The 21,349-nt window shown below is 45.9% G+C and overlaps 1 protein-coding gene across 12 annotated transcripts in view; it reads right to left on the bottom strand.

The window, feature by feature from the left end:
• Positions 1 to 21,349, bottom strand: part of TRRAP (transformation/transcription domain associated protein) — a 137,184-nt gene that overhangs the window by 81,868 nt on the left and 33,967 nt on the right. For 11 of the 12 annotated variants that reach the window (XR_004057940.1, XR_004057941.1, XM_030932338.1 and 8 more), the window contains 9 exons: positions 18,421 to 18,586; positions 16,651 to 16,907; positions 12,081 to 12,281; positions 9,216 to 9,367; positions 7,118 to 7,317; positions 4,567 to 4,784; positions 3,934 to 4,131; positions 3,102 to 3,362; positions 1,762 to 1,923 (listed from right to left, as the gene is read on the bottom strand). Coding sequence is in view for 10 of the 12 variants with exons in the window: in XM_030932338.1 (XP_030788198.1) it covers positions 1,762 to 1,923; positions 3,102 to 3,362; positions 3,934 to 4,131; positions 4,567 to 4,784; positions 7,118 to 7,317; positions 9,216 to 9,367; positions 12,081 to 12,281; positions 16,651 to 16,907; positions 18,421 to 18,586 (1,815 nt within the window). In the remaining 2 variants the exon portion in view is untranslated. The remainder of the gene's footprint in view (positions 1 to 1,761; positions 1,924 to 3,101; positions 3,363 to 3,933; positions 4,132 to 4,566; positions 4,785 to 7,117; positions 7,318 to 9,215; positions 9,368 to 12,080; positions 12,282 to 16,650; positions 16,908 to 18,420; positions 18,587 to 21,349) is intronic. The other variant, XM_030932335.1, reaches the window with a different exon arrangement.

The following is a 21,349-nucleotide window of genomic DNA, read 5'->3' as shown; positions in this document are numbered from 1 at the left end:
TTTTCAAGTACAGAAATGCGTAAAGAAAGAAGCTGAACAGCACTGGGAATTCCAGTGACTATCCTTCCAGACATTTTACCACACAACTAGATACTTCTGTATCTATTATCTAAGTAACAGACATGGTGTTCTATCACTATTTCCCCCTTCTCTTCATTCACATCCTGGAAAACTAGTATAGGCTTTGACCATTTTTTCCTCCTTAAAAGATTCCAACCTGGTAAAAGATTTAAAACAGCAGAAAAGGATACACAGTGAAAAGCACTTCAAGTCACCCACCCCATTCCACTGCCCAGAGGAAACCACTGTTGCTAGGGCCTTATATGACCTCCAAAAATACTCTCCTCACATATAAGGGCATGTGTGTATATATGTGTGCAGGTATGGAGAGAATGTGTGTCTATATGTGTGCAGGTACGGACAGAGAAGTCAACTACAAAACAAAACCCCAACACAGCCACACAGTATCACCTGGGAAGCTTTTAGACAGTGGATTCCCAGGTCTCACCCAAATCTACTGAACCTGAATCTCCAGGGAAAGGACTCGAGTCCATGCTTTTCAAAAGATCCGCACGTGTTCTGATGCAGCCAGGCAATGACAGACATCTGGAAAACCAGTTTCATGCCCTCAATACTGCCAGGCCCTGGTCTTAAGTGCAGTGAGGAGTTTTCCATGCAGGCTAAAATACATCTGTCTCTAGATCAGTCAAGGGAAGTTATGCATTTCCTAAAGGTCTTGACCTTCTGTCAAGCCCAAATGATAAGGTATAAAGATCAGAGCCAGACCATATGATCCTATAACCATATGTCCAAGCAAAAACAGGACCTTAAAACGTCAAGAGGTAAATTTTCATATCCAGAAATTCAGACAGTGTGGACCTGGAAGAATTTGCTTTCTTCTGATTTTTGCCGCGGTATACTCTGACAATGCCTCTGCATGTATGATTCATGTCCCAAAAAATTTTTAATTTTATCCAATCACCAGACCATTACTGTATTCTAAGGACGTTGCTTATAATTTGGCAACATCCACAGTTTCATTCCTGTTTGTCAGTCTAATATCACCCCACACTAGAACATTTACAGTGACAAATACTCATAAGATGCATAAGATGCCGTCTGCCAGGGTCCGTGCTTGGGTCAAGGGGCAAATCAAGTCCACCAAAAAAATAAGAACCCAGCTGGACAGTGCAGTGATTAGGAACCATGCTCTAAATAACAGTCCTGGCTTAAATTCAGGACTGCCCCGCGGCTTTGGATAATCAGCAAACTCTAAGCCTCAGTTTCCACACCTTCAAAATGAGAACAAACAGCTCAACCCCTACACTTCACCGGGTGCTGTCAGAACTTAGGGCACTCGTGTGATGTTCTCAACAGCGCATGGCACGTTTCAGTGATTAATGAATGCAATAAGGCACTTGCACTGGGCCAGTTGATCTAAGAGTGATTAAAGCAACTGGGTGCAGCTTCATCTTTAAAGTACAACCTTGAGGCCCTAAACTCAATCAAGGGTTCCTGTTGGGGCTAACAGAGTTCTGAGAACTCAGAAGACATCAGCATCTCTGCTGGCCAGACCTCCCTTCCGCCCAAGCCCAGACGCAACATACCTGCTCAGGTTGCTGTGCCAGGTGTCAGCGGGTTACCTGCAGGTCCCTGCCCGAGCCTTCTCTGAATGCTGCCTGACCAGTCTTCACGTACAAAGACAGGCAAGCAGACACACGTCATCACCATCCACACCACTCCGCACCACCACCCCCCTACCTCTGTGTAGAACACCTTATGCTCCACCACGTTAAGGTCCATTGTGAAGAGCCTGGGCTGCAACGTGGTACAGAACGTGTTCCCTTCCATCAGGCCAATCTGCGCATTGGCAGGCTGGTGTCGGAGTAGGTGCTTCTTAGGGGGGACCATATCCTGCAGGACCTGGGGAAGCCAAGGAGGAGGCACCACTCACCAGCTGCCCCTTGAGACACAATCACTTTTTAAAAATTTGAAAACCGTGTGTGAGATCCAAAGTTATTACAGATATCTTCTCACTAGGGAAGGGGAGATACATTTCATGTGCAATACCTGGGTCATGGAGAGGCATGTAAGATATGTTAGTTCCTAAAGCTACAGGGTAATCTCTCTCTCCTTAAAAATAAAAATTAGAAAAAAAAAAAAAAAATCCAAAACAAAAAACAAAACCACAACAAAACAAGAATAAAACTACCAGACTGTGCCATAGCCTCAGGAACGCGGCCTTCTACTCTCTTGACTCTAACAATCACTGATACAGCCGTAACTAGAAGTACACTGTTTTTTGCAAATCTCAAGTCATAAAGAGCAGGCACAAGGGTAGAGCTAGCCCTCTATGTCTGTGGTTCTGCATCCTCAGATGCTTCCAAGCAAGGAGAAAACATACTTGAGGGAAAAATAAATAAAATATAACATGACAACGAAAAACAAATAAACTAAAAAATCAGCTGGGTATGGTGGCAGGCGCCTGTAGTCCCAGCTACTTGGGAAGCTGAGGCAGAAGAATGGCATGAACCTGGGTGGCGGAGCTTGCAGTGAGCCGAGATTGTGCCACTGCACTCCAGCCTGGGCGACAGCGAGACTCTGCCTCAAAAAAAAAAAAAAAAAAAAAAGTGAAAAATAATAAAAAATAAACTAGCCAGGCGTGGTGGTGTGCGTCTGTAGTCCCAGCTACTTAGGAGGCTAAGGCAGGAGGATCACTTGAGCCCAGGAGTTCAAGGCTGCAGTGAGCTAGGATCGCACTCCAGCCTGGGCAACAAAGTGAGACTGTCTCAAAAAAGTAAATAAATGAAAATTTAAAAAGCATTAAAAAAGAAAAAATAAATCAATAAATAAAGTACACAGAAGATGTGCATAAGTTACATACAAATATCACACCATTTTACATCAGAGACTTGAGCATCCCAGACCTTGGTACCCACGCAGGGTCCTGGAAGCAAGGCCCCCACAGATACCAAGGGATGACTGTACTTTGCAACACGGACGCAAAATTATAAACGGAATATCATCTCAACTCAAATTAAAAAAAAAAAAGTCTCAACATTCTGTTGAAATTATGTTAGTTCTGGTGACAGAAATCTCACCTCTTTGTGGGGTTCCATGATCACCGTCACACTCTTCCCAGTGACCTGGGCCAACACCTGCAGTGAATGCATGGCCTGCTTCCTCACAGTGGAGTTTGGAGAGGTGACTTCTCGAACCAAGTCGTGTGTCACATGGTGGAAAGACTTTTCCTGGGCGGCCACAATCTCTTCAGCTCTCTCCTCGTCTTTTAAAGGCGTTGCGCACCGCATCAGAAGCTGCTCCAGGGTGGTCTTTGCCATGGCAACTGCCCCATTGGAAACCTGCAAGTCAGGGACGACTTAGAATGAAAGCAGGGCGATGCCACCCACTGCGCCGTCTCCTGCACACCCATCTGCCATAAAGACTTTCACTGGGGGTCCATGACCCTCTCGCCAGCTGCTTTAATGAAGTGACTTCACAGCACCCACTTGGTGCTTTAGTCCCTAAGTCGCCTACTTGGAAAACGTGGATCCAAATGTGACCCCTGCATTCACCAGATAAGCTGGCAATGCCCATCATGTTCTACTGCTGTGAGTCATATCTGCATACAGGTTTAAGAATGCGGCTCCTCTGGAAACAGCACATGAGAAGCGGAATTCCCCTTTTCAGACACACTGAGTAAATACTTGGCCTGTAACTGTTCTTTATCAAAGCAAACAGGTAGTTGGATACCCAGAGAAGACCTATGGGAGCTCTGAGCTGTCCTTTTAGCAAAAATGCTGAAATGAAATCTGAGTATCAAAGTCACCATACTGCTTGGAGAGCATATTTGCAGAAGGATGTTATACTATTCTTCAGGAAACCACCATTTCAAAAACAGCATGGTTAGGATTGGGGCTGCCCGTCACCTACCTCTCCAGTTAAGTCCATCATGACAAAGAGAAGTGCTTTCAGGAATGTCTGCTGATTCTGGAGAACCCAAGTGAGAGGCAGCCGCTCCATGAGAAACTTAATAGACACCACACCCCCCAGCTTTGCATACCACGCCTGTTCATAACAACATGCGCACAGGCGCTCCACGATGTAAGAAAACAGGGGCAGCTGGCAGGCCTGGAGAGGAAAATGAACAAACCACAACACATTACTGCAATTCTTTTTTTTTTTTCTTGTTTTTTGAGACAGAATCACTCTTGTTGCCCAGGCTGGAGTACAATGGTGTGATCTCGGCTCACCGCAACCTCTGCCTCCCAGATTCAAGTGATTCCCCTGCCTCAGCCTCCCAAGTAGCTGGGATTACAGGCATGCGCCACCACACCTGGCTAATTTTTTTTATTTTTAGTAGAGACGGGGTTTCTCCATGTTGGTCAGGCTGGTCTCGAACTCCCAACCTCAGGTGATCCGCCTGACTTGGCCTCCCAAAGTGCTGGGATTACAGGCGTGAGCCACTGCGCCCAGCCACAATTCTTAAACTATCAGTTTCTAGAAGGAGCACCCTCAGGTACAGACACCCTCCAAATCAGAAGACACTCCTCAACCCTTCCTTACCCTCTCCTTGGAGCCCAGGATGATACTTGCAACATCAAATATCACAGCCAGGGCCACCTCCCCGATTTTGCAAAGCTCCTTTTCTTCATATGCCATACAAATAGCTATTGCGTCAATGAGAACCAAAGGATCCATCCCTTTCGAACCATTTTCTTCACTGTGAAACATGGCTGTGCTGGGCTGGCTGCCCACCTGGTAGCAAGGCAGCAAGAAAGGGCCTAAAAGGAGAGAGAGGGGAGGCACGTGAGAGTTCATTTACAAGAACAGTCTTGTCCTTCAAACAGCAGAACTCCCTGATGTTTTCCTTGAAGTTAGAAACTCCATAAAAAGCAGGGCACGGTGGCTCATGCCTGTAATCCCAGCATTCTGGGAGGCTGAGGTGGGAGGATCATTTGAGGTCAGGAGTTTGAGACCAGCCTGGTCCAACATGGTGAAATCCCATCTCTACTAAAAATACAAAAATTAGCCGGGCATGGTGGTGGGTGCCTGTAATCCCAGCTACTCAGGAGGCTGAGGCAGGAGAATCACTTGAACCCAGGAGGTGGCGGTTGCAGATCACACCACTGCACCCCAGCCTGGCCAACACAGCGAGACTCCGTCTCAAGAAAACAAACAAACAAACAAAAAATCTCCATCAAGCCAGCCCTGATATTTTAAGTCAACTTCTGTTAAACTGCAATTATATGTAAATTAAGTGGTCTGATATGCCTTTAGGCTATATGTTTTTCTGAATGTTTTCTATGATACGCTGTTATTTGCAGATATATCTCAATCATAACTCAAAAATATATTAGTTCAAAATGAGAACCACAGGGGTCGGGCACAGTGGCTCAAGCCACTTTTATAATCTTTTACAATTAAATAGGCCCAGTACTTTCGGAAGCCAAGGCAGGAGAATCACTTCAGGCTAGGAGTTCAAGACCAGCCTGAGCAACATAATGAGATGCATCTCCATTAAAATTTTTTTAAAAATTAGCTGGGCGTGGTGTTACACGCCTATAGTCCCAGCTAACTCAAGAGGCTGAGATGGGAGGATCACTTGAGCTCAGCAGGTAGAGAGGCTACAGTGAGCCATGACCACACCACTGCACTCCAGCCTGGGCAACAAAGCAAGACTCTGTATCTAAAAAGCAAAACAAAACAAAAATTAAAAAATAAAGAAAACCACAATGAGGTAACCTTTTTTTAAAAAAAATTGTTAAATAGGCCAAGGGGCAGAGCATGGGAATGACCATGGGTTATGTTCCAGATATTCCTAACATACAACAACAAAAGCAATGGCATCCAGCTATGGCAGAGAACAGTCGGTCACAGCATTATGAGGTAATGCCTCAGAGGTACCCAGGTCCAAGGTGGAAGTTACTGAGAAGCTTAGTTTTGCCAGAAAGACAATGTTAACATAGAAGAAACACTGAGAAACAAAGCGCTAAATTGTACAGTATTGACCGGTCAGGCCAAGAAAAGTTAAAGTGGAAAATTCTATGTGCTCTGCTGGTTGATCTTAAGGGTGAGGAGCTTTGAGGACACAAACTATGCAGTGCTACTCCAGTGGGGTCTGCAGACAAACTGTGACTGGTCTGGGAGGAGATGCCAAAATTGACAGTAAGTTTTCAGAAACTTATGTAGCAACTGGCAGCATCATTACATTTTTATTTTTTTTTACTTTTTTTTTTTTTTTTTTTTGAGACAGAGTTTTGCTCTTGTCGCCCAGGCTGGAGTGCAATGGCACCATCTCTGCTCACTGCAACCTCCACCTCCCAGGTTCAAGCAATTCTCTTGCTTCAGCCTCCTGAGTAGCTGGGATTACAGGCATGCGCCACCATGCCTGGCTAATTTTGTATTTTTAGTAGAGACGGGGTTTCTCCATGTTGGTTAGGCTGGTTTCGAACTCCCGACCTCAGGGGACCTGCCTGCTTCAGCCTCCCAAAGTGCTGGGATTATAGGTGTGAGCCACTGCGCCCAACCATTTTTAATGTCTTTTACAAAGACATCATCTACAATGGATTGAAAACAAAAATGAACAAATACAAGTGGTCCTTCACCACCAAGAGCATGAGAGCCACTGAAGCAGAGGTGAGCAGCCGTTCCAGGCAGGAAGAACAGCAGAATAAGGATCCTGGGAGCAGAAACGGGCATCGCAGGGGAGACTGCGAGGCATGGGCTGGAGAGCAGGGAGCAGGTGATGGAGAAGTTTCTGGAGGGCAAGACTGGCCTTGGAAAACATAGGCAGAGGAAGGCGAGCAGTGAGTGTGACTACAAACTGTCTGTTTCACAGGCAGCTTGTCCAAAAGCACCTGGACACAGAAGTATTACTAAATTGGGTCTATTTTACAAACAAAACTTGGTAGGTAATAACTTTCAAGTTGACATAGCGCCCACCACTGAAATACCAATTATCAATGTAGTAAATAGAAAATTAGAAAATAAAAGCCAAAAATCAATCAGCCAAACTTAGCTTTCTCTAGAACAACAAAATGTCCTGATCAAGTTTTTAAAGCATCCAAAGAAGTCAAAGAACCAATCCCGTGCCCCACCGTGCCCCCGTGCTCACCGCACTGCTGGGCAACTGCCACCATCGTATAGTGGCGGATCAAGCTGGCGACGAAGGGCAGGGCGCTGGGCCGCAGGTCCTTAATGACGGCGGACATGAAGGCGCCTGTCAGGGCCTGCTCAAACGTCTTCCGGGCTGGAGTGTCCTGGGCTTTGTAGCGATGTGAGATGATGACATTGGGGATGGTCTTTTCTGTAAAGCTGAAAGGCAAAATCAGATCTGGCATCATGACACCCAACTCCTGAGCTGATGACTCCACCAGGACTTCTTTTTAAATTTTTAATCTGCTCACTTCCCTCTCATTCAGACAGGCCTGGGTAAAGTAATTTCTCTGCTTTAATTTTGGCAATAGCTGGATGGAGTCTTGCTCTGTCAACCAGGCTGGAATACAGTGGCGGAATCTTGGCTCACCACAACCTCTGCCTCCCAGGGATCATGTGATTCTCCTACCTCAGCTTCCCAATTAGCTGGGATTACAGGTGCCCACCACCACACTCAGCTAATTTTTTTGGTATTTTTAATAGAGATGGAATTTCACCGTGTTGGCCAGACTGGTCTCGATGGTCTTGAACTCCTGACCTCAGGTGACCCACACTCGGCCTCCCAAAGTGCTGGGTTACAGCACTCTTTTTCAGGCTGTAAGTTTCCCTCTGAGTATCACTTTAGCTGCATCCTGTTTACATTTGGTCACGAATTATCATTTTCTTGGCTCTTTTTCCCTCCCCCATCCCCAATCTTCCACGGAGGAACTTTTTGTCTGAATGAGGTTCATCCTTTAGAATGTTGTTTGCTGAAGATGTGCTGGTGGCAGATTTCTGTTTTTATCTGAAAACATCTTTATTTCATCCCTATTCATGGGTCATATTGCACCAGATATATGACTTTACATTGGCAATTCTCTTTTCAGACTAAAGGTTTATTCCACAGTTCAGTGGCTTTCACAGCTTCCAAGTAATCATTCATTTGAATGTCATCTTTTTGTTCTGCCATCTTTTAAGATTTTCCCTTTGTTTCTGATTTGTAGTTGTTTCACTATAGTTTGTCTGTATGGATTTCTTTTTATTTATCCTGCTTTGGATTCACTGAACATCTTGAATCTGCACACTAATTTTTTCATCAGTTCTGGGAAATTCTCAGTCATTATGTCCCTCTGCTTTTTTTGAGGGGTTTCAAGTAAATGATGCTACTTCCCTCTACTCTTCATGTCTCTTACTCTCTCTTGAATTTTCCATCTTCTCTCTCTCTGCATGCATTCTGGATAAGAATTTGACAATTTCTTAAAGGTTCTCTCTCTTTTTAATTTTTTGGGCAATTTTTATAGGTTTCTATTTCTTGGTGGTATTTTCAAGTTTGTCTTTCATTAATTTAAACATTCTAAGCAAAGTTACAACCTAGTTCTGATCATCCTATAACACCTGAAGCCTGTGTGGGTCTATTTCTGCCTTTCATTGATTCTGCTGGCTCTTACTCATGTTGCTTTACTTCCTGGTGCATTTGGTTACTTTGACTCCTCTCTCTTCAATGTCCTTTAAACAACTGAGCACCTACTATATACTCAGCATCATTTCTGATGCTGTGAGGAATGTGAAAATAAATAGGAAAAATCCATCCCCTGAAACTTACAATGCAGAAAAATGGTATACGTGTGTTACCTCAAAAGATCATTGTATTAAGGTCATGCACAGTCTCAAGAGGTAAGAGCAAGATACAAACATCACATGAGAAATACCACTGTGAACTGAAAATGCAGAGGGTCCACTGCACGCATTTCAGGCGCCAGCTGCTGTGGACAGAATGGTGAGACAAAGGGAGGGAGAAGGGACCTGACCCTTGATTTCTTCATGCTGACAAACTAATGGAGGAGGTGACAAGACACAATAAAGGCAGGCGACCACTGTGATCCCTTCTAATTCTCAAGCACCCAGTTCTCCTTTCCATTTTCTCTAAGGCCCCAAGAAGAAGGAGTAGGTAGATAATATGGCATCTGCTGGACTTAAAGGAGCCTGCTCCTAGCACCGGGAAACCTGGGAGGCCTTCTACAGTCCCAATTCCTAAAGCAGGATCCACCCAACCGCAGAGAAGGAAGCGGCTGACATACTTGGGGTGTGCCAGGAGCTGGTAGAGTGCGTGCTTGTTGTCCTCCAGGCTCATCATGGCCACCAGGAAGCATTTGATCACTTCCCACGCCTGCCTCCGGTAGTAGGGCTCAGTGTTGGCGCTTTTCAGGCAGTCCAGAGCAGTTTCAATGGCCTATGACCAAGACACAAAGAAATTACAGTTTGTGCTGAAATTACATGATTATGAAAAGCTTTCACTGAAAGCATCTGCAACACCCAGAAGAATCTTAATGCACGTTTCTAGACAGGCGCCTTCACCAACTAAGCCATGGCACCAGTCTCATGCATATTTTCTTTTGAAGAGAGCACAGTGGGCCAATACAACCTAATAGGTATTCACCTGATGAAGCTTCCAAAAGAGGTGGTGGAAGTATTATGAAATAAGGAATTGCACAGTTCAAATTAAAATGCCAAGATGGAGTTTAACAATTTCATGTTCAAATAGCCAATGGCAGATTACAGGAACTAAGTGGGCTCGGAGAGCCTCTTGTGGTAGACTTGCTGGGTTAAACCAGATTCTGCCTCACCTACACACACTCATCAAAGTCCTAATAAGAATAATAATGAACTTTCTGCAAAGCAGACTTTCCTGTGTCTAGGTTCAAAACTGAAAGATGGCTTCCTAAGCTTTTACTAAACTCACTCTTTAAGAAAGAAAAAGGTTGACATCATTTTTTGCAGAAAGCCTACATAGCTACATGCACACATTTTTACATTTTTATTCTATTCATTCCCATGGGGTTGACTGAGATAGCGGGGAAGACACAACCACACACAAAAGTAATCTGAAGCCTTTAACAGGCAGGACATTCACTTTAACAATAATTATGTACGTATAAATCAAATAACTAATCTTCGTTAAAAATTTACCCAGGCCCTGTGTGAGGAACCAGGAGAGGGTGACGACAGGGACAGAGGCCCTCCCCCTCCAGCCCCTGCCAGGCTTGGAGACACACAGTGCACACAAGCGTGACAACGGCTCCTTCCCGGATGAACTCCAGCTTGAGTGTCTGTGCTCTTTGGGGGTACTGAGAAACTGTGTGTGATCTGGTCAGTAACAGTTATAAATGGTGATACTTTCTAAAATTTATTTTTAAGAATCAATATAATCTATGAGCCAATTACCTTCCAAAAAACAATCAAGGACTGCCAAGTGCGCCAAAAGCAGAATGGTTTAATGGAAACTCACTGGCGCTTGGCTTAGCCATGCTCATCTTTCCCTTTACTTCATGGGCTCCTTCGCTATGCAGGGTGTGATGCAGCCAGTGCCAGCAGGATGCCGTCCTGCTCAGAAAGAAAGCCCTGATGGGCACCACGGTGAGCCTCTGTAAGGGGGTCCGGACCCTTACAATCCTATCTCACACCTTTCTGCAAAATCTAATTTCTTCCAGACTTCACCTGCTTTGGGGCAAAACTACTTCTAAAGGGATTTTTTTGGGGGGTGGGGGGAGCTCTTAGTCTATACAGAGTCAAATAAAAGTCAGACGCTTTAGTTTTCACTACTAATACTAAGCTTAACAAGGACACAGCTAAACAAGCAGAATTTTATCTTAAGGAAATTACCTAAGATGTGGGAAAGTACTGCAGGCACAAGGATGTTACCATTTTCAAAAGACAGAATTTTAGCCATCCAGTTTTCTTAGGAGGAGAGTAGCATTCAATTGGAAAGCATGCGGATAAAGGTTTGGGTTAGAAGCTGAGACTGCACCTACCCTGAGGCTGGAGAGGGAACAGTGCTTCATAAGGCGGGAGTTGGGGAGGGCTGGGGAGGAGGCACAGGCTTGAGAAGTTCAGGGGACAGGCAGACTGAGATGATGACAGAAAACAACTCCAGAGTGATGCTTATCTGTACTGGCATCTCCCTCCCCAATGTTTACTCATGGACACAAAAGCCACTACATGGGCACACGTCTTCTACAGAGGTAAACACGCCCAGCGCTACGTGATTATGCAGCAGGGCAGGGCGGAGTTAGCCAGAGCAAAGGGAGGGCCTGGAGAGGTTCCAGGCCACACAATGCTGGCTGAAGATCAGAAATGCAAGAGGCTCAGGACCCCAGCAGGCAGCCAGCTTACTGAAATGCCCAACTCATGCGGATCCACTCAAAGACTACAATAATATCCTTAAAAAAATGCCCAATACACAACAGCTAGATGATGTCCTGCAAAGACGTGAAAACAAGTGCTGACACCATGTGGGGAAGGGCTGGGGACAGAGTCGGGGGAAATGCCAACGTGACGATGGGACGATGTTGACACAGAACTAGAACAGGGAGCAGAAAAGTCAGCAGGGCAGGGAGGAGAGATGGCAGGTATTCAACACGGACAGGGCAAAGGCAGCAGGCGGGACACCCCAGCAGGGTGCAGGGGTACTGTCTGCTTTTTACACAGTAAAAACGAGGGTCTCTAAAGGGTCTGAGACCCAGGAACTGTCAGCAGTGGGATGAGAGCCAGGAATGAGACAGTGAGAGCTGTGCTTTGATAGAGAATGGGAGAACACAAGGCACTGCATGTGGCTGCGAAGAGAGAGACGCATGGACTCTACTCAGGTTCTCAGTAAGCCTGCTAGGCATCAGAATGGACGCAGTTCACGGCGGGATGGGCTGGCATCTTCTCCTAGTCACCAGGAGAGAGGGCTGCTCCAGGGTCCCAAGTTCTCAGGTGACACTCCTCCACTGGCCTCCTGGCGTTAAGAAAGCCCCTGTGCCAACCAGGCTGATCACCTGATACATCTGGTTCTACTCAGAGATTGCCTAAGGCACAGGTCTAATTAACATTTCACATAGACTGAAGCAGTATCTTCACAAGGCTTAAAACGAAACAACATTGTCACAGAGTTCCAAGCTTACCTTCTCCATGGGGAGCTGGAGGGAGGCTTTGCAGTCGGAAAACTCCACAGTGATGCTGGGGCCCTGAACCTCAGTCACAACGTAGTGTAGCTTCTGCGACTCCTTCAGCATCTTCCTGTTACTGCCACCAAACTTTCCGAGCACACGGTAGGCCACGTGGGAGATGCTGTCAGCAGGGTTGCGTAAGGTGCGCCACAGAGCCTGAAAATCAGCGTGCTTTCATTAAGGTCCTCTTAAGGTAATGCCTTCACGAGGTTCAGATCAAAACTCAAAGGGAGGCCAAGGCGTAGTGGCTCATGCCTGTAATCCCAGCACTTTGGGAGGCTGAGGCGGGTGGATCACCTGAGGTCAGGAGTTCGAGACCAGCCTGGCCAACAGGGCAAAACCCCGTCTCCATTAAATACACAAAAATTAGCCGGGCATGGTGGCAGGCAGTTGTAATCCCAGCTACTTGGGAGACTGAGGTAGGACAATCACTTGAACCCAGGAGGTGGAGGTTGCAGTGAGTTAAGATCACGCCATTGCACTCCAGCCTGGGCAACAGAGGGAGACTCCATGTCAAAAAAATCTCTCAAAGTGACAAAACACTGCTTGATGACAATCCTTCCTCCCAGCTCTGTTATCCAAACACACTGCTCTCCCTTCTTTGGGGAAACCAATGTTATTAGTCTTGCATGTTCTTCCAAGGAAGTTTTATGTCTTTATAAAGAGAGTACATGTGTAAACATAAATGTTCATCCATGCTCTTGGAATATAAATAGCAGCATATTTTAAGGGCTGCAGAGCTCCAAAGCAAGAAAACCAAGCAGTATCTTGTTTAGGCACACGCTGCTCAGGCCTGTAATCCCAGCACTTTGGGAGGCTGAGGGGGACAGATCACCTGAAGTCAGTAGCTCGAGACCAGCCTGACCAACATGGAGAAACCCCGTCTACTGAAATACAAAATTGGCTGGGTGTGGTGCAACATGCCTGTAATCCCAGATACTGGGGAGGCTGAGGCAGGATAATCGCTTGAACCCGGGAGGCGGAGGTTTTGGTGAGCCAAGATTGCGCCACTGCACTCCAACCTGGGCACCAAGAACAAAACTCCATCTCAAAAAAAAAAAAGGGGGGGGTGGGGAGGAGCATGCAGGGGGATGCGACTTAGTAGTGAGGTTCCGGTTGTGGGTGGGATGGCAACTTCTCAGGTTTATTAAGTCTATTTATTAGGCTTTATAACTTACAAACATGACATAAATCGTCTCATACACTTCAAATCTTACATCGGAAAGGGTGGCAAAGGAAAAACACCGATCACGAAGGCACCTGCATTACAGGACTACGGAGAATAAGTTTTTTTTTTTTTTTTTTCTTTTTGGAGACGGAGTCTCGCTCTGTCGCCCAGGCTGGAGTGCAGTGGCCGGATCTCGGCTCACTGTAAGCTCCGCCTCCCGGGTTCCCGCCATTCTCCTGCCTCAGCCTCCCAAGTAGCTGGGACTACAGGGGCCGCCACCTCGCCCAGCTAGATTTTTGTATTTTTTTTTTTAGTAGAGACGGGGTTTCACTGTGTTAGCCAGGATGGTCTCGATCTCCTGACCTCGTGATCTGCCCGTCTCGGCCTCCCAAAGTGCTGGGATTACAGGCTTGAGCCACTGCGCCCGGCCAGAAGAAGAAGTTAATGTGGACTCTGCATTTAAGAAACATCCACACTCAACTGTCACAAAAAACTCCATAAATTTCCCCCCATTTTTTTGTGTGAATTATCGGAGGTCCTAAAAATTACTACAGGTCACTGTGTAAGTCTATTTTTTTTTTTTTTTTCGGAGATAGAGTCTTGCTCTGTCAACCAGGCTGGAGTGCAGTGGTGCAATCTCGGCTCATTGCAACCACTACCTCCCAGGTCCAAGCAAGCAATCCTCCCACCTCAGCCTCCTGAGTAGCGAAGATTACAGGCATGCACCACCATGCCCAGCTAATTTTTTTTAGTGCAGACAGGATTTCACCTCGTGGGCCAGGCTGGTCTTGAACTCCTGACCTCAAGTGATCCACCTGCCTCAGCCTCCCGAAGTGCTGGGATTACAGGGGTGAGCCACCACACCCGGTCATAAGTCTATTTTCTTAAATCACCTTCCGTTTAACAATGCCATATATTCATGTCTAGCGATACTCAACATAAAATCTTGGAACTTTTCCCCAAACCAAGCAAAATTCCAATTTCTCTTACGTTCCTGTAGATTCAAACAGGCTTCTTAGTAATTGTCACAAAGGTGGGGTCTAAGACCTCTCGCCTCATCTACCCTCCCTCTGGCCCACTCAACCCTTGGGTGTCCTCAGGAGGGGGCAGCCCTGGGAACAAGCATACCCTCCCGCTGTGCTCGCATGGTCTTAGCTGGTTGATAGGACTGGGAGAGGCTGACCCTGTGCCATCCATCTGGAGGCCCGTGGTGGTTCCTGTGGCCTTGACCCTGTGTGTGTCTCTCTTGGGCCATCTGCCTCATGGATGGTGAGAAGACCTAAGAATCGCCCCCTCCTCCTCTCCCACAAGCTGCTCATGCACCCTGGGTCAGGTGCAGGGTCTGTCTTGTAGAACCAACCCTACTGTTCTAAAGGCAGGCTCTCATCAATCCCCCAGTGACCAGCAGGGACTCTGACCCACGCCCTATGCCATCTTTTTTTTTTTTTAACAGGGTCTTGTTCTGTCACTCAGGTTGGAGTACAGTGGTTCAATCATGGCTCACTATAGCCTCAACCTCCTGAGTTCAACTGATTCTCCCACCTCAAACCCGTCAGTGGCTGGGACTACAGGCATGCACCACCATACCCAGCTAATTTTTTGTATTTTTAGTAGAGATGAGATTTCACCATGTTGCCCAGGCTGATCTGGAACTCCTGGGCTCAACCAATGCTCCTGCCTCAGCCTCCCAAATTGCTGGGATTACAGGTATGAGCCATCACACCCGGCCCCTATGCCATCTTCTTCCAGCCTAGATGAAGCCTAAATCTCAGGACAGGGAGGGAAAATCTCCCAACCTCAAACTTAGTCCTAGCCGCAGTCTCCAATCTAATTTGTCCAGAGACTCCTAGGAGTAACTGAGCCTCCATCATCTAAAGTTCATACTCTCACTCCTATCTGGGGCCAAATACCTGCTACTACAGGGGCAGATGCTTTGAGACACACACCCTAACCCTCCAACAACTACCAACCAGATCACAAATCAGTAACAAGAGCAAAATATGTAGGAAAAACTAACTTTAACATATCAACTTTTCTTCTTTTTCTTTTTTTTTGAGACGGTTCAAGTGATTCTCCTGCTCAGCCTCCCAAGTAGCTGGGATTACAGGGGCTTGCCACCAGGACCGGCTAATTTTTGTATTTTTAGTAGAGATAGGGTTTCCCCATGTTGGCCAGGCTGGTCTCGACCTTCAGGACTCAAGTGATCTGCCTGCCTCAGCCTCCCAAAGTGCTGGAATAACAGGCATTAGCCACTGTGCCTGGCCAACAATATGAACTTTAATAAACAAATATACAAGTGTCTTCAAAACAGCCTCCTTTATTATCTGCTTCTTCTTCCCTCTGGGTAGGGTGGAGCAAACACCTGTATTTTTCCTTTAGAGTAAATATCCCTTTACTATGCAACTGAAGATCTTTTCTGAATAGAGAGGTTCTCACTGAAAGCAATAGTGGCCATATAGTAACCATAACACCTGCCTTCATCAGTCGTCAACTTATTAAGAATATAACCCTCTCCAGGCACGGTGGCTCACGGCTGTAATCCCAGCACTTTGGGAGGCTGAGGCGGGCAGATCATGAGGTCAGGAGTTTCAAACCAGCCTGGCTAATATGGTGAAACCCCAACTCTACTCAAAATACAAAAATTAGCCAGGCGTGGTGGTGCGCGCCTGTAGTCCCAGTTACTCAGGAGGCTGAGGCAGAACTGCTTGAACCCGGGAGGCGATGGTTGTAGTGAGCCGAGATCGCACCACTGCACTCCAACCTGGAAGACAGAGCAAGACTGTCTCAAAAAAAAAAAAAAAGAATATAACCCTTGTGAAAGCTCTCTGAAAAACTGGCAATGCTGCAAAATAATGTCCATTCAGTACCAACAGTATTTCTTTACACAATTCCTTTTTCTTTTTTTCTTTTTTTTTTTGATAGGGTCTGACTTTGTTACCCAGGCTGGAGTGCAGCAGTGTGATCATGCCTCGCAGCAGTCTCAACCTCCCTGGGCTCAGGTGATCCCCCTGCCTCAGCCCCAAGTAGCTAGGATTACAGGTATGGGCCACCATACTTGGTTATTTTTGTATTTTTTGTAGAGATGGGTTTTCACCATGTTGCCCAGGTCGGTCTCTAACTCCTGGGTTCAAGCGATCCACCATCCTCAGCTTCCCAAAGTGCTGGGATTACAGTCAGGAGACACTGTGCCTAGCCTTCTTTACATATTTCAATCCACCAGAAGACTCATGAAGATGAAGTAAGCAGAGAGCTGCACCAGTCCATCTTGCAGAGAGCCCACTCTTGAGTACAGACAGCATAATGACAGCCCACTGCTTCCGGGGAAGCAGCCAGCTAACACCCTCACTAAAATCTTACCTGCATGAGCTCTGCGCGCACCGGCTGGATGTGGTCATAGAGGAAGTCGGGCTGCAGGTTGTCCACACACAGCTCCAGCGTCCTGAGGCCTTGGCTGACCAATGTCTGAGAGCCATTGAGTGCAGACACCAAGGGATCCATAAGCATGGGCAGGTACGGCAAGAGCGAGCTCAGCCGCACGGGGACAGTGAGACACAGCTCCACAAAGAGGTCCTTCATGTGCTGCTTGTGCAGGCCACTCTGAAGCATGTTCAGCCCTAGGAAATGAGGTGCAGCCGTCAGAGAGGGAAGACACTCCCCAGAGTCGGGCCCAGGTGAAACACACAAAAGAACTGCCCCTCCTTCTCTCGTGCACATCAGCAAGACTGCAGGGAGACCTCTGTGCCTTTAGAATCCATCCTGTAACATCTGTCCCATAATCGCACTCATGACCCCTTCTGAGTGGCAACAGCAGACCATATGTAACTGTTATAAATTATAGTTTAAATTATAATCATAGTACTATATCCTTTTAATATCATAAATTATTTTTTAATTATGTTGTACTATCAGACTTCCAGTAAACCACAGCTGAGGTCTATTCTCTAAACAGTTTTTAAAACTAATTTTTGTGTATTATAAACGGCGAGGAGCCTCTTTCTGATAAAGTCCACCTCCCCACCACTCACGAGGACAGTTAAGGCTTTACTGACCCCGTTCCTGGGACAGTGCCACTGAGAGCCGAGACTGGCTAGAAAGAGAAAGGCATGTGGCAGTGGACCCGAGAAAAGGCACGTCCTGTGCAGCACAGGCAGGCAGGATGAAGGACGAGAACTCAGGGAGAAGAGGAGCCATCAGGGATGGCCTCACGGGGCAGCAGAACCAGGTCCCAAATCCAAAGGATGAGGAAGATGGAGGAGGGCAAGGGGCTGAGTTCCCAGCACAGGGTCAGCTTGAATGAGACTGGGAGGGAGGAACACCCTTGGGGACAGCTGAGAGCCCAGAAGGAAATCAGACTATGCAAACAGGCGCTCAGGCAGGGATCCACCGAAGACAGGGTTAAATCCGGACATGGCGCCAGGTTATGGGCCCCTCTCATTGCAGATTCATCGCCATTTCAGTCAACAGTAAAGGATGTCCCTGCTGCCTCCTGGGTAGCCTATGTCACTTCTCTAAGGAAGTTAAGGAAATACACGAGAAGGGTCAATCCCTTGCCAAGAGCTCACCTTACCAAGAAGTGTAATGAATTCCTGGGACAGTGTTTCCAATCAGCACACACCCCATAAGCATTCAATGAACCCAGATCCCTGTTAACTATGTACCTTGAGAGCATTCCTAATTATACAGGAATTACAGGATTCTAGCTATACAAATAAGAAGCTAAATGAAAATATAAACTAACTGTAAGTCAGCTTCGTCACCTGCTTTTTCTTTTTTTGTTCTGATTCTCTTTCAATCGAGCGATCTCTGATCTTGCTAAACCACTAGAAATCACCTTCTAGACTTGCTTACCAAACACTACGAAAATGCAACCAAGCCCTAGGCAGGAAAACTAAAACCTAAATCCCACTCACTGCTGAGGAGGGAGGGGAAGGGCCCATCCCTGAAGGCAGCGCCCTTCAAAGTCCCAGTGGGGGACCGGGGGGGCAGGGAGGCAGCGGATGTGCCACATCCCATCCCACCAACCACGACTCTCACCAGTTACAGAGGATGAAACCCAGCAATCAGATGGCTAGACACATGACTAAATGACACACAAGACTAAAAGGCAACCAAAGTCACTGCTCTGACCTTGCAGCAGGTTTGGAAGGAGAGGTAAGAACTCCTGATACAAGAGATCGTGGCTACCTCCACCAATAGAGCGAAACAGCGCCCGTAGCAGCAAGAAGTAGTTGTAGGGTTCCTTGGCAGTCTGTGCGAGCTCCATAGAGCTGTTCACAATCTTGTGCAAGTGAGGCTGCAGGGTGGAGAAGATGCAGATTAGTGGCATCTAAATGAGAAGGGTCTATACCCTCCAGACTCTTAAAGTGTCACTGCAATCCGACAGCAATGGAAGGCAATTCTGCTGTGTTTACTTCAAAGGAAAAAAAAAAAACAAATAAGCACATTCCAATCTTTACTTAACTCAAAATAATTTATCTTAAAGTATATGTTGGTATCTGTAACAAATGAAATGCAAAAAGTAACCTACAGGGGCCAGGCAAGGTGGCTCCAGCCTGTAATCCCAGCACTCTGGGAGGCCAAGGCAGGCGGATTACCTGAGGTCAGGAGTACAACATCAGCCTGGCCAACATGGTGAAACCCTGTCTCTACTAAAAATACAAAATTAGCCGGGTGTGGTGGCACACATCTGTAATCCCAGCTACTAGGGAGGCTGAGGCAAGAGAATCACTTGAGCCCAGGAGGAGGAGGTTGCAGTGAGCCGAGATGGCGTCATCAAACTCCAGCCTGGGCAACAAGAGTGAAACTCTTGTCTCAAAAAAAAAAAAAAGTAACCTACAGGAACTGAAATTGTACTACCAATCAAATAAGATGTATGCAAAGTGTAAAAAAACCTCAGAAGACATTGAAGATTACAGTGTTTTGGAAGACTTAATTGGAGAATATTTTTGTATAAATCTTTCTTTTAAAAAGCTACTCTACTACATCATACTAGCTTTAATCAAAATTTTAAACCGTATTAACTTTTTATTTTGTCAAATCCTGGTTTTGACATGTCACATGCTAAGTTTAACATGAACATTTTTTGCCTATGTACTTAAGTAACTATAAATTCTTGGTACAGTCACTGATATGGTTCCAAATTTATTATGGTATATGGCAGAATAGATTTATTTTACAAAACTACATGTATTATTCTGGACAAAAGGTTCTATGAACATTGTTTTTTGAATACTTTTCTTAAACATTCCAACATTCTTTTTCTTTTTTTTTGAGACAGAGTCTCACTCTGTCTCCCAGGCTGGAGTACAGTCAGTGGCACAATCTCGGCTTACTGCAACCTCCGTCTCCCAGGTTCAAGCAATTCTCCTGTCTCAGCCTCCTGAGTAGCTGGGATTACAGCATGAGCCACCATGCCCGGCCATATTCCAACATTCGATTTGTCCCAGTAGGTTTTATTCTGGGCTTTTTTGTTGTTGTTCTGCATAGTCATATCTAATGCTGGCAAAAAATGACTTATTTGAGGATAATGAATTATGTGGACACAGGTTATAATTAAATATTTTATATCTTTAAATTTAAAAATAAGTATTTTCCCTTTTTTTTTTGGAGACAGGATCTCACTCTGTCACCCAAGCTGAAGTGCACTGCAGCCTCAACCTCCCAGCTCATTCAAACGATCCTCTCTTCGGTTTCCTGAGTAGCTGGGACTATAAGTGCACACCACCACATCTAGCTAATTTTTTTTAAACTAATTTTGTAGAGATAGGGTCTCACTATGCTTCCCAGGCTGGTCTTGAACTCTTGGGCTCAAGCAATCCTCCTGCCTCAGCTTCCCAAAGTGCTAGGATTATAAGATTATAGGTGTGAGCTACCACGCCTGACCAGTACTCTCTTTCTATATTAACACAAAAGTTAAGGTTGTTGATAATTACTGTAGAACTGTGAAAAGAAAACAAGGAGAGTGCCGTGTGAAAGCACAGGTTACTGGAACTCTGTGTCACCATCTGTGCAAATACTCCAAATGGACAGATCTTATTTACATCTTCAAATTTTCCATTGAGAAAGCATCTCTTTTGACATATTCAATTTTCTATAGAAATTAAGATATTTTGCCACAAGAGGGAGTACATTTTTTATAAGGTTTTTATTGTACCACCTGCTGCTTTTAGTGATACAACCACGGATAGGTTTTACCCATTTGCTAGACTCAAGTAACAGAGGAGATCCAATTACACAAGATTATTCATCTATAAAAATGTATGATGAGACATCTTCTCTAAGACATTTTTAATGAAGAAGCACAGACTAATCAGAATTTATTTAAAGTGGAAAAAGAAAGAAATAGTCCTGAAAAGTGTCATTTACATACTGCCAAGACCATTAATACAGAGAAAACACAAAACCTGAGTGAAGGCCAGGCGCAGTGGCTCACACCTGTAATCCCAGCACTTTGAGAGGACAAGGCGGGCAGATCATCTGAGGTCAGGAGTTTGAGACCAGCCTGGCCAACAGGTGAAACCCCATCTCTACTAAAAATACAAAAATTAGCCAAATGTGGTGGTATGCACCTAGAATCCCAGTTACTGGGGAAGCTGAGGCAGGAGAATTGCTGGGCCCAGGAGGCAGAGGTTGCAGTGAGCCAAGATCGCTCCACTGCACTCCAGCCTGGGTGACAGACTCAAAAAAAACCAAAAAACCAAAAACAAAACCTGAATGAAGTGGACAACTGCTGATGTAACTGTAACTCCAGAACCAGTTCAAACTGGTTCCGCTTCACCTGAGTTGATTTCAGTTGCAACAGACCCCAAGGCTGCAAGTCGCAAGCATGCGCAGGTGAACCAGGCATGTAGGATTAGTGACCCTGGGGCCGGCTGGAAGGCAAAGTTAACCACAGATGGAACCCAAGTACCTGGACCAAGCAACAAGGACCAAATTAAGAAGCAAGGGGAGCCCTGTTTTGTTGCAATAGGAACTTAAGAGCAAAAGGCCCAGCACTGCCTCACTGCAGAGCTCAATCAAATCATGCCTCACTGCATTTTTCCATCTCCCTCACCGT

Source organism: Rhinopithecus roxellana, chromosome 6, assembly GCF_007565055.1.
Source record: "Rhinopithecus roxellana isolate Shanxi Qingling chromosome 6, ASM756505v1, whole genome shotgun sequence".
NCBI lineage: Eukaryota > Metazoa > Chordata > Mammalia > Primates > Cercopithecidae > Rhinopithecus > Rhinopithecus roxellana.
This window is presented reverse-complemented; position numbering and strand designations above follow the sequence as displayed.